Raw genomic sequence first — 26,923 nt, 5'->3', positions numbered from 1 at the left:
CTGGCCCCAACGCGGGTGGGAGAGCTAGTTTCACCTCCCGCTCCTGATTCTGGAGTTGGGGCTAAATGGATAAAACCGGGAGGGGGCCCGGTCCCCAAAGTAAGGCCTCGAGTGTCGATATCGCGGGGCCACCTTGGGGTCCTTGCACGTGTGCCCAGGAGGCTGTGTCTGGGAGCCCAGTCAGCACCCCACGGCTCCCCTGGCCTGGGGGTGAGCGGGCGGCCCGAGAGCATTTCCAGCTGGGCCCTCCGGGAGGGTGGAGGCCCTGACGTGGCCGCAGCCACGGGGAGGACACGAGGCTTGTCACAGCTGTCTGGGGGCTCGGCTCTGGGGACGGGCACGCAGACGGGACCCAACCTCAGCCTGCTGGCTGGTCAGGGGAGGGGAGTCACCGAGGCCGGGAACCCTTGCTTCCCCGACCGTGAGTCGGCCCCGCCGCACCCTGCCCCAGGCCTTGGGGCACGCAAGCCCCTCGCCGCTCAGAATTCGCTGCACGCACTGCTGACCGCGTGCCTCCTCGGCCAGGACGCCCAGCGCTGCCGGTGCGGCCCAAGGCAGCCCCCGCAGCGACCGGGGCCGCGGGGAGCCCCTACCCAGGGGAGGGCACAGAGATACTGGAGCATCTGGGCCCCCGGAGAGATGCTCCACGGACATGCCAGCCCTGAGGCGCCTGCAGGTCCCAATCTGGAAAGTCTGGGCGTCAGCAGAGTGGGAGGGGGACGCCGGGTGAGCAGGTGACAAGGGGCCCGGGAGCTGGGACTGTACCCCCATGGCTCCCACCCCATAAACATATCCAGCCACTCGTAACTCCTCTTCTTCTGAACCCACACCCCTGCCGCCCAGGCCTCGGGCACCGGGTGTGTGAACCGTGCACCCCATCAGTCAGCCGCTCTGCCCTGAAAGGCTCTGACTGGAGCAACCGTGTGACAGAAAAGACACAGGAGGGGGGCCGGGACAACAAGGACGGGGGCGGGGCGGCGGGGGAGGAGACAGCAAGTGGTCACACGTTATGGACACCCGGCTGATGGAGACAGGGCCAGAACACACTCGCTAGGGGACAGCATAATGACGCCTGGCGATCACACACATACACACACAACTAGGTCACCTGGGATCTCTGAGAGCAGGGGGAGTCCGGCCTCCTAGTGGCCCGGGGGCCCGCAGCTGGGCTGTGGGGTAGGGGTTAGGGAGAAGCAAATGCACTCTAGATCAGTATTCACCTCCACCTCTTGGGATGTCTTGGACCTGGGCTCCGAGAGGGAGGGGAACTTAACGAAGGACAGCAGTGAGCTGTCGGCTCAGGACCAGAGGAGGGTCCGGCCCGGCTCGGGACCGACAGTCCCTGGAAGGGTACCCTGGGATCTTTGAGGCGGGGCTGCCTGAGCCCTGTGGGGCTGCACAGAAGTTGGCTCTGATTCTGCTGGGCTCTGGGTTGGGCCGCGAGCCCTCTTGGCTCTCCTTGGTGATTTTGAAGGTGTAGGGACCCTTCCCCACTGCTGCAGGCGGGCCTGCTGCCTTCTGGGGTGTGCCGGGGGCGGGGCTTAAAGGGCTAGTTTGGGACGGCAGCACGGGACATGCCAGGCCTCTGGAGCACCTGCCGCTCTCGCCCACTTCTGCGTCCACATCCCTCGTGGAGGCCACGGAAGTCATTCAGGAGGGTGCCTGGCCCTGGGCCGGAATCCTGCCTCTGCTGGCTGCATTTGCCCCTGGGCCCACCCCTGCCCCTCCCCGTTTCTGCTCCGATACCTGGATCTCCTATGTATGTGTTTATGCCCTGGGCGCACTGGCTGGGTATGACTTGGGGCTAGAGAACAAGAAACTCTTTAAAAGGTGCATTTTGTAGATACGTGACCTGATTCCCTGGCTCTGTTGAACTGACCAAGAGAGAGCTGAGATGGGTGCCCCCTCCCATCCCCCCCTTTCCCAGTGCTCTCCTGAAGTCTCGGCAGCCCTGGGCAGGCAGCGCCCCAGCCCCTGAGAAAGCAGGAGAGGCCCTGGGAGGAGGGGAGTCTGTGGCCAGGACAGCCAACATCCCTGGGCGCAGAGGAGTCACCTCCTGAGACGGCCGGGCTTGGCGGGGCGGGGGGCAGCAGAGAAAGCCCCCTCCTCATGCCTCCCCCTGACCTGGCCGCTCCAGGGATCCAGGGCCGACTGTCCACCACCCAGCATGGCACCCAGCGCTGGGGCGGTGAGCCAGACCACCTTCTAAGGCTTGGGTGCTGGCCACCCAGCCCTCACGCCTGGCAGACTTGGCCTGGAAGCCGGAGAGGCCCTCAGTCCCTGTTCCAAGTGGCCAGAGTAATGGTGGGGGGAGAGGAGGCCTGGCCGTGCCTGGCTGTGTTGGGCCCCAGGAGAGTGAGGGGTGTCTGCAGGTTTCGGGGGAGGGTCGCTCAACTGAGAAGGGAAGCTTGGGCCAAGCAGACCAGGTGCCAGGGACTGGGATTCTCTCTGAAACGACAGTGGTGAGTGGCCAGGGAGGCAGCGTGCCGGGCGTGGGGAGCAGCGGGTGAAGGGGCAGCGGGGGCCCCGACGCAGGCCCCCGGGACAGCAGCGTAGGGGGGTTGCCGAGTCTACACCAGGCTCCTGGCGCCGCTGGAGCAGCAGCGCCGGTGCAGCAGGGAGCCAGGCGGGCAGAACTGGTGCGGGTGGTTGTAGGGGGGCGGGGCGGGGGGCAAGGGTGGCTGGTGGGCTGCCTTGACGGGGGAGCCCGGGCCGCCCAGGGCCGTGGAGGAGGACGCGGTGTAGCAGGATAGGGCCTGGCTCAGCAGGGGCTCCATGCGGGCCAAGCAGGGCTGGTCCAGGACGATGACCTTGACAATCTGCTGGCACTGCACCAGGGTCCCGGGGGCTGTGGGCGGCGGTGGTGGCAGCAGAGGGGGCTGCTCCCTCGAGGGGCTAGGCTGCAGGTCTGGCGCTGGCGCTCCCCTCTCGGCCCCCAGCCCGGAGTAGTGCTGGGACGTTTGAAGCCTGTTGTGAATTGACACCTAGTTTAGAAACAGCCAGAGAAGCGTGTAATGTTACAAGACTAAGTCCCAGCTGCTAGGACTGGCCACCCTGGGCCTCCCTTCCCCCCTTCCCCGGCCCCTGTGCCCACTGGGGGCTCGCAGCCCTCACCTCGGCCCGCTGCCCATCTCTCCGCCACCCAGAGGGCACCCAGCTGGCAGGCAGAGGCGCTGAGCCTGGGTGGAGTCCAGAGACGCTGTGCTCTACCCGGCCTGAGTGGCCTGGCTCCTTCTGTGGGATGGGCGGCTGGACCGATGGACTCAGGTCCTGCTGGGTGGCCCTGGGCCCCAGGTGGGCACCCACCCGCCTTCCCACCAACCTCAAGCTGGGAAAGCAGGGGTATCTGCCTGCGCCCTGCCTCCCAGGGGTGTGCGGCGGACACGGGGACAGGGTCTGGAGTCAGCTGGCTTGGAGCTTTGCAAGCCCCTAACCCTCCCACCAGCTTTTTAAAGGGAGGCCTTCTCATCACTGTGAATCACAAAGGTGTCCAAACCCTGGAATGCCACGGACCCCGAGGGGTGGTGTGGACCTGCCCCATCCTCCCAGACTCCCCAGGGCTGTGCCCACACATTCGAGAGCGGCCAAGGCCAGAGCCAGGTCCCCAGCTGCCCTTCTGGCCCAACCTGGGCCCTGGAGAAATCCGTCCCGCTGCAGGAGGGGGAACCCAGAAAGGGCTCTAATCTTTCCCCCTTGGGTGGGGCATGAGGGGGTGGCCCATGGAGGGCACTGGGAACCAGCCTGGCCTCCTCTTGCTAGCAGGGGAGGTAGAAGAAATAGGAGGATTCTGGAAGGAGAGGGGTTTAATTCCTCATCCCTCCAGCTCACCAGCCTGTAGATACGACACACGATCCCCTTCCGACACCTGGGCCCTTCAGGGAGTGGCTGAGACCCTTCTCTCTGAGAATGCCCTTGGGTACCACGACCCAGGCCCGCTACTCAGTGCACGGGGTCGGAAACCGAGGCTGCAGGGGAAGGGATCCTATGGCCAGGTCTAGACCAGGAGGGCCCTGCCCTAAACCATCTCAGAGCCCTAAGCCTGACCCTATTTACTGGCAAAAGGTGCAGTTTCAGGGACGCCCCCTCCTGGGTCCGGGCACTGCCCTGGTGGGCTGCTCGGCTCTCCAGCCCCGTTCCTCTGCCCTTGGGTTTTCACAAGCCCCCATGGCCAAGCTCCGCGGGCTGCAGGCTCTACTCTCCATTCTCAACCTCCAGCCTCAGCAGTGTGTTCTAAGCCTGAGCTTCCCCCGCCTCCCAATCAATCAAAGGAGCCCCGGAGCCCCTTGGTGCCCTGCCAAGCCCTGGGGTGGGCCGAGAGCAGGGCTGCATCCACCTCCCTCTCGGGGAGCCCTCTGTGGTCCTCACTGGGACAGAAGCCTTCTGTCCACTGCTGCTGGGGAGGGGTGGATGCGGCTCCTTTCCCCACCTGCTTGTCTTCTGAGTTATTCCCTGGGAGAAAGTGGCCTGAGACAGCGGGGCAGGCCTTCTGCTCTCCGCCCCCAGACCTTACAGCTGCCCTTCCCCAGGCAAAGGCCTGGCCGCCCCAGTCCAGACCCTCCGAGCCCCGCTGTGGCCGCAGCCCTGGCCTCACCCTGCACCTCCTCTTCGCCTCCCCTTCCCCCCTCCCCCTCCACTGTCTGCACCTCCCTCCGGTCAGTAAGTGAAAAGCAGGAAGTGACAGCAAAACATTCCCTCATTCTGACCCCCTTCCCACCTCCCTGCTGATGAAAGAAAGAAGAGAGAGAGGGAGAGAGAGGGAGAGAAGATGGAACATGGGTAGCAGGCCTGACAGCTCAGACAGGCTGGAGAAGCGCCTGCCGGCGGGGTGGCCAGGCAAGGACAGAGCGGGTGGAGGACGCGGGAGCTCAGGGTCCAGCCGAGAGGCCGGCAGTGAGGCCGCCTCTGTGCAGGGGAGCAGAGGCTGTCAGAGCCCTGGGACTAGCCGGGGTGGCAGCCTTGCAGATAGCCACGTGGCCCTCTGGGCCGGGGAGGAGGGGATAATGGTCCCCAGATCGCGGCCCTCCCTGGGCAGGCGGTGCTAAGCCACAGGCAGGGCTGGTAGAACAAACCGAAGGGAAGGGCTGGTAACTTCGTGTGTTTATCTGCAAGGCTGGAGAACGGGCAGCTGCGGCATGATGGCCAGAGGAGGGGCAGGGGATGGAATACCCACCCTGGGGGCTTGTCAGCTGCTGGGGCAGGAAGCTCCTTCGTGTGAAGGTGCCTCCTCCAGACACAGGTGTGGGGGGGGGGCGGGGGAGGGAGAGGAGAAGCTGCGGTTTTCTGGGGTGTCCTGGGGCTTCCCCAAGCTTAGGCTGGGGGCAGGGCTCCTCCCTCAGAGCCCGAAGTTGGGGCTCCTCCAGCTTGGAGTGAGGGTCTGTGTGAGCAGTGAGGGTCCCTGGAGGCCTGGCAGAAAGGAGTGAGGGGCTCACCAGGGTCCGAGGGGAGCCAGTGGGGAGGGCTGGGGCCCAGCAGGCCCGCGGGGCAACTGCATGCCCGTCCCAGGTGGCCGCCGGGGGCCTGGTGGGCACCCGCTGCCGCCGCTACTTCTCCAGTCCCCTCCCTCCAACGTGGACAGTCTTCAGATGCAGCAGCCGCCCGCCCGGCTCCAGGAGAAGCCCTAAGACAACCCCACCCCCGCCCCGCCTCACCTCCCCCTGCACATCCCACCCCGTGGCCAGCTTTCCAGATGGACCAGCTGTCCTGGGCGGAAACTGTACCCTCCCAGCCGCCTCCACTCTGCCCAGAGGCATCCAGGAGGGCAGGGTCTGCCCCACCGTGCTCACTCGGGCAACAGACCTAAGGGGTGATTCTCGAAGGGGCCAGGCTCCCTGCTACAGAGGCTGGCAAGATGTGGAGGAGGGAACCTTGGTCTCTGATACGGGAGCATCAGGACCACGGCAGTGTGCGGGGCGGCGGATTCGGGGGACTGCGGGAGGGATGCGATGGGGGCATTGGGGGCTTTATCTGCACGCATTAGTGTGGGAGCTCGGCCTGGGGGGCTCGGCGGGGAGGGCGGGCTGGGGAATGGGAGGGGGCACTGTGGCTTGATTAGGTGCTGGAAGAGTGGTATTACCCATGCTAGCAGTAACTTTTAATTGTATCTCTTGAAATTGGTAAAATGGTGAGTCGGGCTGGGGAGGCATTGATTAAAACCTGAGAAGAGAAACAACAGAGACAGTGAGAGGAGGGCAGGGGGCACAGACTCACTCACCTGGGCAACCAGGCCTCCACTCACCTCCGCTGTGCTCTCCACCGCCTTCTCTGCCGGCGCCGCTCCCCTTTTGGCTTTGAATGCAAAGAGCACAGGGCTCACTCTCCACCTGGCCCTGTCCCCCACAAAGCCCTGTCTCCGCCACCCCCACAGCCCCCAACCAAGCCTCCCTGCAATTCAGTGCGGCGGCCGGAGACTCCAGGACCCCCACCACTCCGGGGGCAGTGGACTGGGCGTCTGAGCCCAGCTCTGCCACATACTAGCTGTGTGACCTTGGGCAAGATGCTACACCTCTCTGGGCCCTCATGGACTAGAAGGTCTCTGACGTTTTTCCTTGCTGGGTATTGTGGAGTCTCCTTTACCCACAGTCAGAGCGCCCCATACGGACTGTGCAGGTTGGTTGTGAGGAGGCCTTGGTTCTTGGTTCCCAGAGCAAAAGGGGGCTCCTCTGTGTCTGTGGCACAGGCTCCGAGAGGGAGGGGCCATGTTCCTTCCCTGTTCCTGCTCCTTAGCTGAGCGGTGAGGATTCAGCTGCGCGAGCCACAGGGCAGGGCCTGGCACAAATAGCTGATAATGGCTCTGACTGCTACCAGGGCTTCCTGATGGGCCTGGCACAGCACCAGGGACCCTGCAGACACCCGAGGACAGCTTGATGATTTTTTCTGGCTCAGTCACCCCTGACTCCCACCCCTACCCCCAGCAGGCACCCCAGAGCCCTCGGCCGGGGCCCCTCTGATTTCTCACACACCTGGGGAGGATGCTAGTTCCCTTGCTGTGCACATCCCTCTGCTTTCTGTAGCACAAGAGGAAGCTGGGGAGGGAACTGATGGACAAGGCCCCGGAGATACACATCAGGGCCTGGCCAGGGGCTGCAGCTTCCCAAAGAGGCGGGCTGGGCTGCAGAGTGGAGTGGGGCAGGGTGTCCGGGAATCAATCACAGCTGAGGTTTGACTCTATTACACAGCTGTGAAAACAAGCGTGTACTCTGACCTTGTAGAAATAAAGGGCCAGGACTTCCTTGGTGGCGCAGCGGTTAAGAATCCGCCTGCCAATGCAGGGGACACGGGTTCAAGCCCTGGTCCAGGAAGATCCCACGTGCCACGGAGCAACTAAGCCCATGTGCCACAACTACTGAAGCCTGCGCACCTAGAGCCCATGCTCTGCAACAAGAGAAGCCACCGCAATGAGAAGCCCGCGCACCGCAGCAAAGAGTATCCCCCGCTCGCTGCAACTAGAGAAAGCCCGCGCACAGCAACAAAGACCCAACACAGCCAAAAATCAATAAATAATATAAATTTATAAAGGAAGGAAGGAAGAAAGAAAAAGAAAGAAAGGAAGGAAGAAAGAAAAAAGAAAGAAAGGAAAGAAAGAAATGAAGGGCCAGCTGAAAACCAGGGCAGGTGGAGAACTATGAACACATGGTGGCAGGTCAGACCCATACACCGAGGAGACACCACAGTGAGGGTCTCCATGAGCTAAAAGAGCCCCGAGTCTTGCTTGGAAAACAGATCTCCTCTCCCAGCTGGTGTGACCAGTCCTGTGATGCTGATACAGCATCTCGGTGCCACGGCCGTAACCGGGGGTTTGGAACCAGCATGGAGCCCACTGGAGTGTCTCAGCACAAGCTGACGTCTTGCTGGGACCCTGGCTTTCCAGGGCTTAGCACAAGGCACACAGCAGGCACTCAGTAAGTGTTCATTAAATGTAGGAATAAAGGACTGAATTAATTAGTGAACAGTTCTGGATGGTTCGCTGGGGTTTGCTGGGATGGGATTTAATTCTCATGCCACCTCTCCTAATTCTTTTCTGTTTGGGGCAGATGGAGCAGGGGTGGGGGGGGTGGGGGTGGAGACAACTCTTCCTGTCTCCCTGCAGGTTGGGGGGAGGGGGGAAGGTAGGAGGGGGCAGTGGGAGTGGGTCTAGAGAATGTGGCCAAAGGTGATACAAAATCTGAAGCTGGCTTGACTTCTCTGGAGTGAAAATTCAACTTAAAGAAATCATTTGAGAAATTGGGTTTGAGGGTCCATCTGGGTTTCGGGGTGCTGACTCGGGCCTGGGATTAGAGAGGGATGTTGGCTCATTAGGGGAAGGTCTTGATGGGGCAGATCAAGATTTCCAGACCCTTCTGGCCGCCTGCCTTCTCACCTGCTCCCAGCCACAGACACGGCACTTTTTCCTCACGTGGCTTCCCTTTCCCACAGCCCTAACCCCCGGTGTGCGGAGGGAACAGGCGGGCACTGGGACCCTGAGCCTGATGCCTCCAGGGGGAACAGTGACCTTTCTAAGTGGACACGTTTCTCTCTCACCTTCCCCCTCAGTCTCACTGCTAAAGACCCAGCAGATGAGGCCACGGAAACGAGCCTTTCCCTCACCCGAATCCCCAGGACCCCAAGGCCAGGGTCGCTGAGTGGCCTCCACGTGGGCCAGTGCCGCAGGTCTGGAACTCACCTGTGGGCGATCCCTGCTTCGACTGTGGCTCCAGCTGGGCTCCCCCGGCCTTGAAGGAGAGAGTCTTCGTTCCTTGCTGCTTCTCCAGCTCCCCTGGGGAACGGAGAGGCTCGTGAATGGAGAGAAACCCCGACCTCTAGCACACAGAGGGGAGAGGAGAAATGAGACAAGGGCAGGAGGAGGACGAGGGGCTCCCAAACATACGGCACCCACTCCACGTCAGCCTCAATGCCGGGGCTGGCAGCACCTGTTCTGGCAGCCAGAGAGGAGGTGCAAGAGGTTGATAAGAGGGAGGCAACAGCCTGGGTCTGCATCCTGGCTCTGATGCTGCCTGGCTGTGTGGCTTCAGGCAGGTTACTTGTCCTCTCTGTGCCTCCCTTAAGGGGACTGCAGTGTCCACTTCAGAGTGTCATTAAGAGCGTCACAGGAGGGGACTTCCCTGGTGGCGCAGTGGTTAAGAATCCGCCTGCCGATGCAGGTGACACGGGTTCGAGCCCTGGTCCGGGAAGATCCCACATGCCGCAGAGCAGCTGAGCCCATATGCTGCAACTACTGAAGCCTGCGCTCTAGAGCCCGTGCGCCACAACTACTGAGCCCGTATGCTGCAACTACGGAAGCCTGCATGCTGAGAGCCCGTACTCCACAATGAGAAGCTCGTGTGCTGCAACGAAGAGTAGCCCCCGCTTGCCGCAGCTAGAGAAAGCCCGTGCGCAGCAACAAAGACCCAACACAGCCAAAAATAAAAGATAAATAAATTTATTTAAAAAAAAAAAAGAGGATCACAGGAGGAAAGACATTAAGGCACTTAGAACCAGGCCTGGATGTTGCAAGGGCTCAGTAAACATCAGCTCCTGTGATGACATCAAAGGCTCACGTGGTATAGCAGCCTCAGCACCGCTGGTGCCGTCCAGCCAGCTGGCTGAGCTCCCCCGACGACGAGGTCCCAGCCGCCCGGGGCTCCGGCAGAGGTCTGTCTGGCTACTCGGCTTTAATTCCTCTCTCTAGACTGTAAACCTGTTCCTTCTGTCTTTTCTCGGTGGTGCTGGAGAACGGCCAGTTACCCTCCTTGGAGATTTGACAGCCGTTATTAAATCTCTCCTCCGTTCCTCTTTTCCAGGAGACATCACTCGAGTTCCTTGTATTAAAGCTACTCTCTTGGGTCCCATTTTCTGCCTGTCTAGTCGTCTGTAATCTGGGGGCACCGGCCTGCAAACCCCAAACCAGAACCATTTGTGCCGATTGCCCGAGTCACACCATCAAGCAATACTCAATATTTTTACTGAAGTGAGAGTGGCTCTCTCTCCCCAGAGGGGCCGTCTTGGCTTTGGAGAAGTTAACGCTGTAATTACAAGCAAGGCATTCGAGGAACCTGGGTGCCAGTCTTGTCCTGTCAATGACTGCATGAATTTGGACAACTTCCTTAAGTTCTGTTAGACTCAGTTTCCTTATTTGCAACATGAAGATAATAATTCTCACCTCCTGGGAAGATGTAGCAACAGTTCATACAATAGGCTCGGCATTCAGCCCAGTGTGGGCACGTAGTAGTAGGTGCTCGAGAAACGGGAGCTGTGGCTACTTTTTCCTGTTTTCTACTTCCTTTTTCCCTGCCTCTCTGAGCAGCCCTTCCTCTTTCCTCAGCTTTCTTCCCTTTCTCTCCAGACATGAGCCTGGTCCCTGCTCTCCTGCCCTCAGCACACGGATCTTGGCGACATCTCCTCCTTAGTACTTGGAGGGGCAGGACGTGCTGCTCCCAGGCTGATGGGGAAAGGGACTTCTGGCAGCCATGCTGGTGCCCACCCGTGGGCTCTGTGCTCCGCGGCTGTGCGGACCCATCTAGGACATACTGACAAGAGGGTGTGTCTCTGAGAATGTTCTAGATCAACAGCAAAGGTGGCATTGAAAAGAGTCTGTCTGTCACACCCCTGAACTCACGTCGCCGATGGAGAGCAGAAGGGGAATTTACACCCTCCCTGTACCAGGTGATACTGAGTTAGTTTCACAGTCTGGTCTGGTGAGGTGGGTTTTTTTTAATTTAATTTATTTATTTTTGGCTGTGTTGGGTCTTCGTTGCTGCGCACAGGCTTCCTCTAGTTGCGGCGAACAGGGGCTGCTCTTCGTTGCAGTGCACGGGCTTCTCGTTGTGGTGGCTTCTCTTGTTGCAGAGCACGGGCTCTAGGCGCGCGGGCTTCAGTAGTTGTGGCTCGCGGGCTCTAGAGCGCAGGCTCAGTAGTTGTGGTGCACGGGCTTAGTTGCTCCACGGCACGTGGGATCTTCACAGACCAGGGCTTGAACCCGTGTCCCCTGCATTGACAGGCGGATTCTCAACCACTGCGCCACCAGGGAAGTCCCTGGTGAGTTTTTGTTTTAACCTGATTTCGTTGTTTCCTTAGGAAATTATAAACAGAAGCTGCCCTCTCATTTTCAGGGTGGAAAGTACATGAACCTTAGAATCAGACTTCACTGCAACGGCCAGATCCTCCGCTTCTAATATGCACCTTAGACGCATCCCCCTTAACTGCTCTGAGTCCCATCCGTGAAGTGGGGGCCAACACCTGCCTTGCAGCCTCCCCGTGAACACCTAAACAAACCACCTGGCACACAGTAGGTGCTCCAAAGATGCTGATGAACTAGCACCGCCCTGGCGCATCGGCCCGTGCTCAGAAACTCCCACCGCCTTTCCTCCTGCCCAAGGGCTTTATGCCAATTTAGAAATACTTTTCAACTAAGTGGCCATGTAAGGCAGACCTGGAGTCTGTTTTTATTTTGTTTTAGTTTCTGAATCCATTCTTACTTAATTTTCCTTTAAAGCCTCTTTGAAGCCACTGCAATACTTCACCAGGAAAGCTTGCAGGTGGGCAGAGACCACAGGGCGTCACTGCTCTTTTCTTGAACCAAGAGGTGACCAGTAAACCACCGGGACAGATGAAGAGGCGCAGAGATTGTCTACAATACCTGAACGGGAGCAATCGGGAACAGAGGCACTCCTTGGAGGCCAGAAAGACAACTCCAAGACGAGGGACAGTCAGAAAGCCAGACTGGACTCTTCAAGGAGATGACGTTATGAAAAAATTAAGTGGGGGGCTATTCTAGGTTAGAAGAGATGAAAACCATGAAACAACCGGGTGTGACGTGTGAATCTGGACTGCGTCAGGGGAGGAGGCTGCCAGGGAGGTTGGGTGGGAAGAAGTGCTCCAGGCCCGGACCTCCTCGGTTTGCAAGCCTGCCTTTAGGGCCGGCTCGCTCGCTGGTCCTGGTCAAACCCAGCAGAGTTCTCCGTTCCGAGGGGCCCACATGCCGCCCCACGGCCTGGCTACATGTGCACACGCATGTGTACACCCTCAGGTACCTCGCCTTAACTGTGAGGCATCCATCAGCCATGATGGTGCCATGGGGCTGAGGCAGGGAGGGCTCTGGAGGGCAGGAGGGGCCTGGCGCGCCCACACACCCTCCGCAGGGGTGCAGGGAGTGTCTGTCTGCAAGCGACCCTGCTCCCGCTGACCAGAGCCCGGCCGCACGGAGGCTCTGGGGTCACCGCGTCCTTACACTCTATCCGGATCTGCTCCAGCTCCGTCACTTCCGCGATGGACTCCTTCAGGTCCTCCACAAACTTCCGCATCTCGTCCAAGCCCAGGGCGCAGAAGTGCAGCACCTGCTTCTTCTCGGAGCCCGAGAGCGGGGTCACCAGTGTGATGCCGTGAGAGTAATCTGGAAACCAGACCCCAGGCCCCACAGGCCGTGAGCAGCCGCAGGTGAGGAGGGGGCCTCTGGAGCGCCTGCCCCTCCCCCTCCCCTGCACCCCCCGCCCTCTGCCACATCCACGGGTGACCGAGACTTACACTCGTTCTCAAAGAGGTGGAACTGCATGCCCAGGAGGCCCACGGACTTGCAGAAGGTGTACGTGGAGGAGCTCTTCTTCTTGGGGCAGAGTTTGAGAATCTGTCCAAGACAGGGGAACAGCCGTGCACTGACAGGTGTGCGTGTGTATAAACGTGCCTTACACACCTGGATGAGTGAACACCCAGGGCTCTTGTGAACACAAGTAAACACCCAAAAAGAGACATGCACACACATGCCCACTTACGCACTTAGGATACATTCACACACATATACACACGTGTACACACACATACATACGTACAGACACAGTATCAAAATACAGTCTTCACTGCACAAAATGCTCCAGTGGCCATTCCCACAGCACTTAGAGGCCAGTCCACACTTCACGCCCTGGTTTGTAAGCCCCACCTAGTCTGGTCCCTGCCTTACTCTGGCTTTATGTTCAGTCCATGCTGCGCTTCCTGTAGCTTGAACGGGGCAGGCCCAGTCCTACCACGGGGCCTTTGCACCTGCTATTTCCTTCCACAACTCGCCCTGCAGCTTCTTGCATGGTTGGGTTACTCTCATTACTTAGATCTTAACTCAAATGCCGCCTCCTTAGAGATTCCTTCCCTGACCAGCCTTTACAACAAACAAAAACAAAATAAGAGAAAAAAAAAATCCACCTTAACACCAGCTACTCCAACCTATCACCCTGCTTTGTTGTCTTCACGGCACCTTCCCCCAGTTTGATATCATCTTGTTTGTCTTCTTAATTATTTTCTACCTCCCTTGTCTCCTGAAACGCAAGCTGAGGTAGCAGTTGCTTGGTGTACAAATGTTTCTTCGGCACCTTCTGAGCTGGGCTCTGGGACACAGGAGAGGACGGGGGAGCCCAGCCTCAGGGTGCCTCCCTCCGGGGAGGAGGACCCTCAGGGTCCATAAATCAATCAATGGATCAATCCATCATCGCATAGTAAGCCAAAAAGCAACGGGAAGAAACGGATACATAGGGTAACTGCAGAAACTGGTAGGTGTTTTGAAGAAGAAGTAGGGTCAGGACAAGACGGTGGCTGGGCAGGCCACCTGTGAGGTGGGGGGAGGACATCTGCACTGCATGAGGAGAGGCAGGGGGTCGCGCAAGGTCTGGGGAGCTTTGCAAGCAGACGATGGAGCCACAAGATTAAGGCCTGAGACGGACGGAGCCTGGGGTTGGCCTGGGGAGGCAGCTGGTGGGGCAGGGGGCGGGCGGCAGAGGAGAGGCGCGGAGGGAGGTGAGGTCTGGGAGCTGGCGATGCTTACTCCGCGGAGGTGGACCTCAGGCGGGGAGCGTTGGATTTGGGACAATTTTCGAGGTAGTGCCAGTATGACTTGTGGATGGAGAAGGTATGGGGTTTGAGGAAAAGACAGAAGCCAGACCCTGTTCACTCTGCTTTGCAGCACTTAGAACACTGCCTGGGACATAGTTGGTACTCATTAAATATTTGTTGTATGGATACCTGTGTTCAAAGAGCAAAGGCCGAGCACCCCACAAACGTGCGCGCGCACACACACACACACACACACACACACACACACACACGCCCACACATACACCAGCATCCCCCCTGGGCCCAGGGACAGTGTGGGCCCCCCTCAGGCCTCCTGCGCTTCCCAGGCTGTGGGACGGACGTGCAGCCCTGTACCCTCCAGCCCCAGGTTCCCCACAATGAGGGGGATGCAGAGGCTCTGGGATCTAATCCATTCGCACCAGGACCCGGGAACCATGAACCTCTCTGTGCCTCGGCTTCATAACTAACAAAGTAGGAAGGATCATATCTGCCTGGGCTACCTCACACCCACACTGGGAAATCAGCCACTGGGTATGCAGCATCATGGCATCCTGGGGGGCAGGGTGCCCTCAGAGCCCTCGGGGCCTCCGGCCCTCTGGGGGTCCCCACTCACCACCAGCAGGTCATTGAAGAGGAACACCTCCCTCTGGTGTGCGGCCTGCTTCTGCAGCTTGTTCACATCCGTCACCTCGAAGAGCCGGCTGCAGCAGACCAGGCGGCGATGGGGCTCTGACAGCACCTGGGTTGGGGCACAGCGCTCACAGCCGGGGGAGCCGCCGAGGCCGCAGCCCTCCTGCCCCCAGTGCCCACTTTGCAGAAGAGCAGATGCAGGCCCAGGTTGGCCCTGACCCTCCCTCATTCCTCCCCCGTGCTCTCTCCCCTTCCTCAGCCTCCTTAGGGAGCAGGGCTGGGCCAGAGGGCTTCACAGTGCTGGACGCAGTGAGCAGATAAAAGGCAGGGAAAAGAAATCGAAAAGAGCTTTCGGGCTGTGCGCTCCGTCCCTCCGAGGCCTTCGGGCTGTGCCTCTCCTCTGCTGTACACCCAAGCACCAGTGTGCAAGAGGGAGGGGTCCCGGGGACACCGCGAATCTGCTCCAGTGTGTGAAACAGCCCCGTCCGGGGGCGTCCGCAAACCTGACAGAGGCTCTGACCTCAGCACAGCAGGCTCCAGCCAGAAAAGGCCGGCCCCGCACGACTAGGCGGAAGCGTCCAGCACAGAGCCTCAGACGAGGTCCCCAAACTGCTCCCTGAGCCAAGAATTTGGGGAGGTTAGGGTTAGGGCGATGGAGGCCAGGACCTTTATATCTACGGTATACAGAGCCCCTGCTGACGTCTACAGAGGATGCTTCCTTAAAAATCATTGCAAACTTGGAAAACGCGGCAAACTGCCACACAGGCTACAACTCAGGGGCCACCCCAAGGATTTGAGAGCCCACGTTAGCCCATTTCCTGCCTCCTATTCAGTAGGACCATCCAGGATGCCCAGCACCCATACCACCCCAAACCTCCCTATCTGGCCATCCAGATGCTTCGACCCTAGAGCACCCGGCAGTCTTTCTCAGTATTTCACTTCAATCTCTCCTGCCGCAGGAGCCGGTCGCAGGGAGCAATGAGGAAATCGGGCAGGTGGAAGGAAGAGGGTGCCCCGCACAGCACACGGAGGCACTGGATACAGTAACTACAAGTGAGTGAAGAAGGGGAACACATTTCTGAAAGATGTGGAGGGGATGCCAGGAAGAAGGAAAGGGAAGGAGATGGAGACAGGGCCTCTGCGGCCCCGGGAGGGGAGATGATGCCCCGCAGTGAGTACTGCTCTGTGGTGGGCACTTACTGTCTTCATGCCCACGATGGACTTCTCCACCTTGGTGACATACGTGACGTGGTCCTCGTTCGACTTGAGCTCCTTCTGCTGAATCCTTTCGTAGATGCCGACCACCAGCTCCCTGGGGATGTCAGCCCCATCATCCACACCTACGGCCATGGAACGGGGAAGGGGAGGGGTGTCAGGGCCCTGGAGCCAGAGAGGGGGCGCCCCCTACCTGACTGCCGCTCCCGAAGAATGGCCTTGATTTTGTCCTGTCCCCGCTCCGAAGCCTTCAGTGGCTGGCTCCCCATACCCGCTAAAGTAGGGATGAACTCCTTCGCCGGGCACCGGAGCTACTACACTAGGGCCCAGCACATGCCCCCAGCGCCCCCTCCTGCTGTTCCATAGCCAGAGCCTCCGCTCCCCCCTCCCAGGCCTCCTTCCCCATCTCTGAACACGGCCTCCGTGGTCCTGCTTTTGCTCCCCCGGTTCTCCCGTCTTAACAACCTCCACCCCAGCCCCGCCAGGAGCATCGCTGAGCATCGCTGTGTCGGTCTTCAGGCCCTCCCCTCCCCTCCGGTAGGGAGCGTGGAGCTCAGCGATTAGTCGTTGAGTGGTGACAAGATTCTCCCCTCGCTGGGAGCACGGGGTGACGGTGGTGGGTGGGCAGTGAGACATTAAGTGAAGGAGAGGGGGGAAGCCCCCGTGCCGGTGCTGTGAGGAGACCGCCACCCATCTCCCACTTCACAGTGACCTTCAGACTCTGGTAGCAAGAAATACCAGCAGGAAATATACCAACACGAAAACAACTTTCCCCAGAAGGTAGAAACAGAGGCTATTAAAAAAAAAGTCTTCTTTCTACTTTTTCTAAATCTTTCTTTAATGATTATACACTCCTTTTTCTTAAGAGGGAAAAATTAAAAATAAAACATCTTGGGCTTCCCTGGTGGCGCAGTGGTTGAGCGTCCGCCAGCCGATGCAGGGGACGCGGGTTCGTGCCCCGGTCCGGGAAGATCCCACATGCCGCGGAGCGGCTGGGCCCGTGAGCCATGGCCGCTGAGCCTGCGCGTCCGGAGCCTGTGCTCCGCAACGGGAGAGGCCACAGCGGTGAGAGGCCCGCATACCGCAGAAAAAAAATAAATAAAAATAAAATAAAATAAAACATCTCGGGCAAGTGCTCTCCAAGGAGTTTTCCTAAGTGCCGAGAGGACATTACACCTTCTGTGAGCGGCCCTCTGTATTGACTCTGTTTCTCCCACATCTGAGTTTGGTTCTGAAAGTCGGGCACCCAGGGGCCTGGAAGAAGCCAGGCTGGGGGCAAGAAAGAGCAGGCCAGGGACTGAGCACACGGGGCTCCCAGGTAAAGACGGCAGGTTGCACCCCCTCTGCTCCTTCTGAATGCCCTAGGAAAGGGAATTTTTTTTTTTTTTAAAGGCGGAGACGGGGGAAGAGGCAGTGGCACCAGGGGACCTGGAAGTGGGTGAATGAGTACATGGATCAGCAAACCTGGGAAAGAAGACACAGAAGCCAGCAGAGAGGTTAGGAGGCTCAGAAGCACCAAGCGCTCTGGAGTTGGTGCAGCCCCTGCAGGTGGAGGTGAAGTTGGGCTCGAAACAGGAAAGTCGGTTGAAAATCAGTTTAAAAGGCAATTAGACATCCCCGCCCCTTCCTCCAGCCCAGTCTTCTGATGGAGGCTTCATCCTCTGGAAGGGATGAACCAGGAACTCTGGGCTGGGGGATCCCAAGCCCAGCCAAGGGTGGGAGTCTGTGCTGAAAACTGGGGGATGGAGATGATATCTACATATTAGGAGACCCTCTCAACCCATTTCCCACAAAGATCTCGGAATACTGGCAGACAGACTCATACCCTCTGGGCAACAGACTGGACATTTCTCTTTTGAAGAAGCAACCAGCACAAGAGAAAATATCTAAAGATTCTGCAGTCAGGTCTCCCAATGAAACAGCTCAACTAAATCTTGCTGTGAGAATGTCCATCAGTCAGCAACCCCATACGTGCTCAGAGTTTTAATCAGCCTTTTAGTGGCTCACTGTTAAATCTGGATGGACAACCAAGTTTCATCAGAAAAAAACATCATACCTTCAGAGATGAATAAGAAGACACTGCATCTACAAAACAGGAACAAAATGCTGTAGAAGAGGAACACTTAGCAAAAAAGAGTTACTGAAAATGAAAAATAAGATCGCAGAAACGAAAACTCAGTAGGAGATTTGAAAGATAAAGCCGAGCGACATCTTCAAGAAAGTCAAAGGAGAAGCCAAAGATGGCAGATAGAGAGCTCTAACGATCAGAGGCTCAAACTGGGAGTTCTAACACCTGAATAATAGGAGTTCCAGAGGAGAGTATGGAAAATGGAGAGGGAAAATGATCAGATACAGTATTTAAGAGGAGTTCCCACCTGAAGATAAATTCTAATTAGAGATATTGTATATTGGAGTATATGTATGCAGTTTTCCAAAATAATATAAGCGTATGCGAAGATGTCTAGGCACTTGCCAGATGGGGCAGAACTTTTACACTTTACAGAATTTTTAACACCTTACCAGTAGGGACGCAAAGGAGTCTGTACAAATAATTTGATCTGCAATTACTATTTGAGGTTAAATATTTTGTGACTATTAAATTATCAGGTCTATCTGTGAGTTAACCAATAACTGAAAGTACCAACTGATTTTGTTTCTTCCAGTTTTATTGCTATACAATTGATACACAGTACCGTGTAAGTTTAAGGCATACAGCTCAATGATTTGACTTACGTAGATGATGAAACCGTAAGCAGCTCCTCTGCCCCTCTTCTGTTTGTTCACCCCTGTATTCCTCAGACCTTCCTCATAAAGATGAGATCACTAAGCCACTTTCAACCTAGTCCCTGATTTCTGCTTTCTGTAAATGTACAAAATGCCTTGCTCTTAACCTGTTGATCCCTTTCCTGGATTAGAAGGAGTAAGAATGAAGGATTAAGCAGTTAAAGAACGACTAACTCTCTACCCCTAGGTCCCCCTTAGTAAATTTGCAGGTGGACCCCGAGGGCACAGGCAGACCACGTGGGTCAAAGAATCCAATTGCAGACAGACCACCTGAGCAACCCAGCGTCCCAAGGAAAATCAGGAGAAGTCAGCAGGTCTGACAGAATCTGACCTCCTGCTTTAATGATTAACTGAGATCGCTTCCCCTTTTTCCCTTTAAAAATTGTCATGGTTGAGCAGAATCTTCAGAGTTGGTCTCTGGACAGAGGTCCACTTCTCCCCAGATTGCCGGCTTTTCTGAATAAAGCATCTTTCCTTTCTATGAAAAAAAAAAAAAAATTTCCCACAATCAGAGGCATGTGTTTCTAGACTAAAAGGAAGAACGTAGTACCCAGCACAATGGACGAAAGAAGGACCATAACAGGGCACACATCATGGTGAAAATTCAGAACACAAAAGACAAACAGAAGAACCTAAAAATGTTCAGGGAGAGTGAAAGAAACGTAAGCAAGAGGTCAGGGATTGTAACAGTGGCAGCACTGACACCTAAAAATCAACGGAGCAATGCCTCCCAAATTCTGAGTTCAGTGTTTCCAACCGGGAATTCTGCTCCCAGCCAAAGTTTCAATCAAGACTGAGGATAGAAAAAGACATATCCAGACATGCAAACTCTTAAATAAAAGTTTGTCTCCAGTGTACCTTTTCCCTGGAAGTAAACTAAAAACGAGGAAGCGATGAAACCCAGGAAACCTGAATCCAACACACATCAGTTAGGAGACAACTTGTCTGGTAAACGCCATAAAGCTTATCTCAAGGCCCTGCTCGTGGCTCTTCTCTCCTAAGTCGTGGAGCAGGAAAGGGCCAGTACCACCCAGACAGCAGCCGTGGTGCCTGGGGCCCGGAGGTCACCCAATGGACGACGTTCCGCAGAGAGCAAGGGGCATCGCCCAGGGGCCCTTGCCGCTTGCCGCAGGACAGTGGCAGCAGCTCCCGGAAACTCCCCCGATGCCTGGCATGCTAGCAACTTCCCCAGGGCCGCTCGGCGAGACCGGGCCCAGAGAGCGGCATGCAGTGCCCTTGGCCACCGGGGTGACCACCTAGCATCGGGGCTGAGGCTCCCGGAACAACCCGAGCAGCGTCCCCGCTCCTCCCGCCGCCGCCCCTCTACCTCGCAGGTTTCGGATGAAGTCCTCCAGCATCATCTTCCGGTCGGGCTTAATGTTGGGGCTGTACATGTCGGTGTTGAGGAGGATGACGGCGAAGGCCAGGATGAAGACGGTGTCTGGGTTGTGGAACTGCCGCACCACCTCGGGGTTGCACATGCAGTAGCGCTGGCTATGCGGGGAGACACGTGAGGGTGCTGAGGGCCCACACCTTCCCTGAGCTCCAGCGACGGGGGGACCTGGGAACGTGTCCAGTCCTCCGAGGGCTTAAGCCCAGGGAGGCTCCCCCTCCTGCCGCCAACTGACGTCTGCCCCATACCCCGGTCCCCATCCCCTCCGAGGGGACGGGGCAGCTGTCACACACCCAGAGACCCCCGGAACCCCACTCCCGGCCCCGTTCCAGCCTCACACAGACGCTCAGGAAAGATGTGCTGGTCGATGGGGACGGTGAGGTGCCTGCAGGGAGAGCCCGAGGGGTCCGTCCTGCATCTTTGCTTCCCTCCCGGCCCTCCAGGGACTCCTGGCCCCCAGGCTTAAAGCCACTCTGCTTCCCCGCCCCCAAGTCCCGGGTGTGTGCGAACGGAGTGGGGCTGGGGAAGGGTCCCACCTGAAGGTCTCTATGAGCCGTTCCACCTTCTGGGCCTCGCCCTGCACGCGGATGTGCGCCTGGAACTTGCGCAGGGCCTCATCCAGCTCCATGGCAGAGAAGTCCATCTCGTCCACCACGCAGCTGAGGCCGGGAGGGGAGGGGGTCGTGAGGGGCGTGGGCCCCGAACCTCGCTCCACCCACCAGAGCTGGGAGGAGGGCGTGGCCCACCCGCGGCTGGAAGCCCCACCCTGGTGGGGAGGGGGGACTTGGTGTCTGTGACCAACAAGGGGTGACTTACCCTACACACCCCCAGAGTCTCCTTCCACCGCCCGTGAGGACCCTCGTCACACCTCCTCCCACCCGACGGCCCTGCGAGGCACCGCCTGAGGGCCTCCCTCCCACCTCTGGACCCTGGGGTCCAGGGCTGCGGCCAGCTGTCCGAGGCCCCAGGGCCAGGAGGCTGAGCCTGCTGCCTCCGAAAGCAGGTCCTTTCCTCTCAGCCCCAGGGCGCCCAGAGTCAGGGGTTCAAACGGTGAACAGTGCTTTCTCTTCTGTCCTCTCCAAGGCCTCTCGGGGCCTTTCTCCCTGGTTCCGCCCCGTTTGGGAACCTCCTCTTACACCAGTACCCTCCCAGGTCGGAGCGTCTGCAGACTCCTGGCCCTCCCTCCCGAGGCCCTCCCAGCCGCCGGCGTATCCACGCTTCCCCTCCCCGGGGTGCACCGCTTCCAGCGCCGTGAGCAGCGGGCCCCAGCGGACATGTCGCCTTCTGCACCCACGCGCTGCACTGCGCCCCTCTGTCCTGCCCCACCCTGCCCCACCCTGCCCTTTCTCTGTTCCCACAGCCCGTGGTGGACGCCAGCAGCGTCACAGCCCTGGACACCACTGCCCACCTGTCCCACCCTGAGCAGGCCCCAACTCCTCCGTGATCAGCTCTGGGGCTGCCTGCGGCCTGGGAGACTTGGGGGGCCCCGCTTGACCCTGGCTCTGCTGTCGGTTTTTAGGAGAAAGCAAGGAGCCCCCGTGGCGGCAGTCAGGGCCCTGGTGGTCGGCGGCCCCGCCTCCCCCCACTCCTCTTGGGGGGAACAAGGAGGAAGGGGCGTCCCGAGGCCACCCAGAGAGGGCAGGGCCGGGGCTCTTCCCCCAGGACAGGGCAGACGGCCATCTGCAGGCTGGGAGCCACACCCAGCTTGGTGAAGCCCGGGCTTCTCTCAGGCTTGGCGGCCTCATAGAGGGTGGGGCAGGGACTGGGAGATGGGAGGCAAGGACTTGGCCCAAGGGTAGGAATGGGCTGCGTCTCGGCACCTGAGACAGACAGCAGGTCCAGCAGGCGAGAGGGCAGCTCCTGTCACCTCTTCCCTGGGCCGTCCCCAGGTGAGGGAAGGTGAACTCGGGGCAGCCTCACAGGGCCCACAGCTGCGTGTCCCCCAGCCCAGCCCAGCCAGGCCAGGAGGGACGCATCGAGCACGACTGAGCCAGACAGGATGCAGGTCGGAGCGGGCGAACTGGTGCGGCAGGAGGGCCACGAGCGGGAGCCGGGGAGGGAGCCAGAGACACAGAGACAGCGAAAGATACGGGGGTAGAGAGTCGAGTGAGAGAGACACGGAGGGAGAGACAGAGACAGAGAGCAAGAGAAAAACAGAGACAAGAGGAGAAAGAGGGAAAGACAGAAGGGAGAAGGCAGAGCAGACGAGGGGGACGAGGCTCGGCCGGTTGGGCTGGGCAGGTCTGGGTGTGCAGCAGCGGGCAGCCACACTGCAGCCTCTCGTCCTTGGGCCCCGCCGACTCCTGCAAGGCCCAGGCCCAGGCAACGGGCCCCAGCCTGGCCAACCCTGACACACAGGCCGGCTGCCCGGAGGACCCCAGAACGGCCCTGGTCCCCCCGGTCTGGGGTCCAGGACTTGCCCCTGTCAGTCCATCCATCCCACCTCCGACCTGGCCCCCCTGCACGACTCTGAACCCCACGGTCCCGGCACCCTGTGTCCCTCAGTGGTGTCCCTCCCAGAACCTCTGTCCATGGACTGTCCCCCATGCTCTGGACCGGGGCTGACCCCACGATGGGCACCGAGGGAAGCGGCGGGAGGGGGCCGCAGAGCAGCCGGGAGCTGGCGGACGTGCCCAGCCAAGCACGGCGGCCGGCTTTCCAGCCCTTCACTCAAGTGACTCCTGCTGGCCGCTCCAGTAACAAGCCGGAGAGTCAAGGACCAGGGCAGGAGACTCAGCCGGGTGGAAACGCCAGCCCGCAGAGCAGGCAGCGGGCTACACCACCCACGGCGCGGGGTGTGCAGGCCTCTGCGGGCGGACACCTGTGCGGGGGCTGGGGAGGCTCTACAGCCCACCTCTTGCAGGACCCCATGGCAGAGCCTTCAGGCAGCCGGTTGAAATGCAGGGCCCCGGCCCTACGCCGGATTTACCAACTAGACGATTGAGAGCAGTGCCTGGGAATCAGCATCCCTCAAACTCGCCAGCCGATCCTTAGAAACTGAAAACGAACGGCTGAGCCGAGCGCGAGGTCGGGGGGATGCTTTTAAAATGAGAGCCCGGGAGCTCACGGGAGCACGCGTGTCCTCTCGGCTCTCAGGGGCTGCTTTTGTGGTGGGGTGGTGAGGGAGGGAGCGCGGGAGGGAGAGACAGACAGCCCCACCCCTTCTCCACGGCACGTGCGCATACACACACGTATGCGCGCGCAGGCGCACACACGCACGTACGCGCGCACGCACGCACACACTGATTTCCTGCCTTGCTCCCTGCAGTTGCCACCACAGGCATCGCTGTTTGATGGGCAAGTGGTCTGGGGTTGTCAGATCTTTGAGAAAAAATCTAGACGTTTTCTGCAAAACCCCCAGAAGCTGTCTTGAGAGGCGGAAAGACACTACTGCCTGCAAATCGTTTCCTGTCTGTAGAGCTGGGGGTTGGGCCAGGTGACCTCTTGCCCCGCCGTGACATTGCCTGATGAGGACCCAGACCCAGAGCCGGCCCACAGGCAGCCTCTGGAGGCTCCGCGGATGCTTGCAGGCAGCAGGGGAGGGCAGCGTCGTTTCTGGCTGGCTTTGGAATACAGCTCACACGACTGGCTGCTTCTCCCCGCCTCCCAGGGAACCAGTGCCCTCCTGGGGCAGGTGGCCGGGCCGAGGCCATGCCCTGGTGGACCCTCACCTTGTAACGGGGGCTCCGTCATCCAGGAATCACTCCCCACGGTCCTCGCCCCTCCCCACCTCCCTAAGGTGCCAGCCTGCACCTGACCTTGGCTCTCTCTCCTCTCCTCTCCCCGTCTCCCGTTCTTCCCGTGTTCTGCAGATCACTTGCACCTAAAACCTCCCCTCCTGTCCGTCTTCTTCATCACCCTGAAATCCTGCTGGGAGCAGACCGCTGGCAGTTCTCCAGATCCTTCTGCCACCTCCACCAGCACAGCCAACAGCCCTCTCCTCTCTGATCACCTTTAAGGTGAAAAAAATCACACGTTTCTGGGTGGTCGTTTCTGGTGTATAATCTCCCTATTTTACAGAAGGTAAAACTGAGACTGCAAAGGGGCTTGCTTGGTGTTCCCTCTGCTAGGGAGACCCTCCCCAGTCTACGCCAGTGGGCAGCTCCCTCTGCACCTCCTTCACTGAATATTTTTTTCAGTGCTTCACCAAGTGGGCAATGACTTCATCTCCTCAGTCCGGTGGGATATTATGCATCACCCTGTTATTTTTTATTATATGAGGAAACCAAAGCTCACAAGAGAGCTGACCTTGCAGGGGGCACCGCACACATCGCATTCCTGGCATGTTCCCTCTCGGGGGCTGTTGCTAATGCATCTCTCGCTGGGGGCTGCTCTCTCACCCAGATGTCTGGTGGGACCTGTGAGGGCCCAAGGAGGGGCAGTTGGACACATCACAGAGTCTCGGGTGAAGGCCGTTTCACTGTCAGCAGTCACATGAGGCCATGTGGCCACCCTGCAGTCTCTGAGCTGGCCTGGTACACGGAGCCCACAGCAGCGGACCAAACCCCTGACCCGCTACCTTCTGCCTCCTGGGGCTTTCTCTGACCCCCAGTAGCTAACTTGCCCTCCCCCTCCCCCACCCCCCGCATGCACTGAGCACCTCTGCATACACAGCACTGTGCTAGGGACCTGGAATAAGTGGCAAACAACACAAACACAGATCCTGTCCCAGTGAGAGAGACAGGCATTAAGCGCAGAGTCAAAAATAATTATTTCATTATAATCGTGACAAGTTCTGTGTGGGGAAAGGACAGGGTTTTGTGAGGGGACACAGGAGATGTACTTTTTATTGGTGTGTCCAGAAATGCCTCTTTGGGGATGTGGCATTTGAGCAGAGACCCAAAAGGTGAGTAGGATCTGATTAAGGGAGGGGGAGGGGAGGGGGAGACATGATGAGATCCAGTTTGTTTTAAGATGATTTCTCTGGTGTTGGGCAAGAATGAATGAAAAAGGAAGGGCAGGAGCAAGAGAGAAGCAGGGGGCCATCAGGATGCACCTACAGAGGTTCAGGCTAGAGACGACGAGCCTTGGCTAAGGTGGAACAAATTGAATGGACCTGAACAGACCTGAACGGACCAGGCCAGCTCAGAATCTGAGAGACATCCTGGAGGGAGAACTGATGGGACAAGGTGATGGAAGGAATGTGGGCGGTAGGGAAAAGGAGTCGGCCGTGAGTCTCAGAGCTCGGGCTTGAACACCTGGGGGCCTGGTGGTACTAGTTTTTGAGATGGGTGGACACACATGCTGGAGAGATCGAGACTTCAGTTTTGGACACACGAAGTTGGAGATGTTCTTCCATATCAGTTTAGTATCTACTCAATCAACGTAATTAGCACCCAAAGTCTTGCCTTTTCTATTTTACAAATTAAAACCCAGCCTCAACCCTTCTTTGCTCTGTAGTCACTAATTCTTTTCTCTACGCCTCTTTTTTTAAATTTTATTTGTTTATTTTTCGCTGCGTTGGGTCTTCATTGCTGCGCGCGGGCTTTCTCTAGTTGAGGCGAGTGGGGGCTACTCTTTGTTGCGCTGCACGGGCTTCTCATTGCAGTGTCTTCTCTTGTTACAGAGCACAGACTCTAGGTGCGGGACTTCAGTAGTTGCGGCACGCAGCCTCAGTAGTTGTGGCGCACGGGATTAGTTGCCCCGCGGCATGTGGGATCTTCCTGGACCAGGGCTTGAACCTGTGTCCCCTGCATTGGCAGGTGGATTCTCAGCCACTGTGCCACCGGGGAAGTCCCTCTACTCCTCTTTGGAGCCAAACTTCTAGAAGTCATCCCTACTCATGCTATTTCCACTTGCTCGATCCCATTCACTTTTCAACCCGCTCCAGCCAAGCATCTACCCCAGCATTCCATTAAAACTCTTGTCAAAAAAAAAAAAAAAAAAAAACTCTTGTCAAGGCCACCAACGGCCGCCATGTTGCCAAGTCCAGTGGCGCCAACGTCTGTCCTCATCACACTGGCCTCCTGGCAGCGTCAACGCAGTTAAAGACTCCCTCCTTGGAACACGCCTCTCTCGTTTCCATCCCATTGCCCTCCCCTAGGTTGACTCTCTCCTCTCCGGAGGCACCCCTCCTCCGTCGCAGGCCCTCCTCCCCCTGGCCTCTAACTCAGGGCTGCCCACCAGGTCCCTTCCCCCACTTTACAACCTCTTCCTAGGGGCCTCACCCATTCCTATGGCTCTGAATGCCACAACTCTTAAGTGTAGCCGTGAGTTCACCCTTATTATTTTCCATTAGTCACGAACTAGTTATTTTTTATTGTTGTTAATCTACAGTGTTCATAAGAGACCCCCTTAAGTAATGGTGCTACTAAGCGTGGATGAGGGCTGCTGAGTGCAAAGGTCAGTCCTTGGGCAATCTTCACAAGGCCACAGGTTGTGCTGGCATCTCTCGCAGGAAAGTCAGGGTGGATATATTTTATGCTTTACCAAGTATTTAATATTTTAACTTGCTCTGAGTAAATATTTGATAATGTCTAGTTTGAGGAATTCTTCAGATGAAATGTCACCACACCCAGCATCGCTCTCCCCTCAAAGCTAAAAATATATACGTGTTTATTTGGTATAATCTGCACCGATTACTCCAGTGGGCCTGCAGCAAAGAAAGACCCAGTGTTCCGGATTCTCAGCAGCCCAGGAGGCTGTTCGCTGTGATCGGCCACCTCTGTTCTCCGCCCACCCCAGTCACCAGACCCTGCTGCCTCTCCCTGCCTCAGGGCTCCACCCGCCTCTACCCTCCCTGCAGCCTCTGCTGAGGGTAAGAGCCTCATCAGCTGGCCACAACTGGTCCTTCAATAGCCTCCGAACCAGCCTCCCTGCCTCCAAACCATCTTCCGGAACAACACTTCTAGGACGGCCATTTGGCCCTGTCACTCACTCCTCTGCTTATACTTTTTCGAGGTTTCCCACACCCCTCATATGAAGCCTGAGCTCCCCAGCAAAGCACGGCCCTGGTTGCTCCCGGACTCTCCTGCCCCTTCCGCATCCTGACTCCAGCCCAGCAGCCTGGCTCTCCCACGGCCCCAGGTTTGCACACGCTGCTCTTCCTTCCTGCCGCCCACCCCCAACCTCCAGGTCTGCCTTCCATCTCTCCGG

General features: G+C 58.3%; 1 protein-coding gene across 3 annotated transcripts in view; it reads right to left on the bottom strand.

Moving 5' to 3' along the window:
- Positions 1–2,563: 2,563 nt before the first annotated feature.
- Positions 2,564–26,923, bottom strand: part of IQSEC3 (IQ motif and Sec7 domain ArfGEF 3) — a 35,642-nt gene continuing 11,282 nt past the window's right edge. The window contains exons 3-12 of one of the 3 annotated variants that reach the window (XM_032645703.1): positions 20,365–20,487; positions 19,763–19,929; positions 15,637–15,776; positions 14,420–14,545; positions 12,496–12,595; positions 12,203–12,364; positions 8,660–8,752; positions 6,236–6,285; positions 6,074–6,153; positions 2,905–2,984 (exon numbers count right to left, since the gene is read on the bottom strand). In XM_032645703.1, coding sequence (XP_032501594.1) covers positions 6,079–6,153; positions 6,236–6,285; positions 8,660–8,752; positions 12,203–12,364; positions 12,496–12,595; positions 14,420–14,545; positions 15,637–15,776; positions 19,763–19,929; positions 20,365–20,487 — 1,036 coding nt within the window. In that variant the 3' untranslated portion in view covers positions 2,905–2,984; positions 6,074–6,078. Of the gene's footprint in view, positions 2,985–6,073; positions 6,154–6,235; positions 6,286–8,659; positions 8,753–12,202; positions 12,365–12,495; positions 12,596–14,419; positions 14,546–15,636; positions 15,777–19,762; positions 19,930–20,364; positions 20,488–26,923 lie in introns of all 3 variants that reach the window. The other 2 variants (XM_032645704.1, XM_032645702.1) reach the window with 2 other exon arrangements.

This window comes from Phocoena sinus, chromosome 10, assembly GCF_008692025.1.
Source record: "Phocoena sinus isolate mPhoSin1 chromosome 10, mPhoSin1.pri, whole genome shotgun sequence".
NCBI classification, from domain to species: Eukaryota; Metazoa; Chordata; class Mammalia; order Artiodactyla; family Phocoenidae; genus Phocoena; species Phocoena sinus.
Note: the sequence above shows the minus strand (reverse complement) of the source record. Positions and strands in the feature narration are given on the sequence as shown.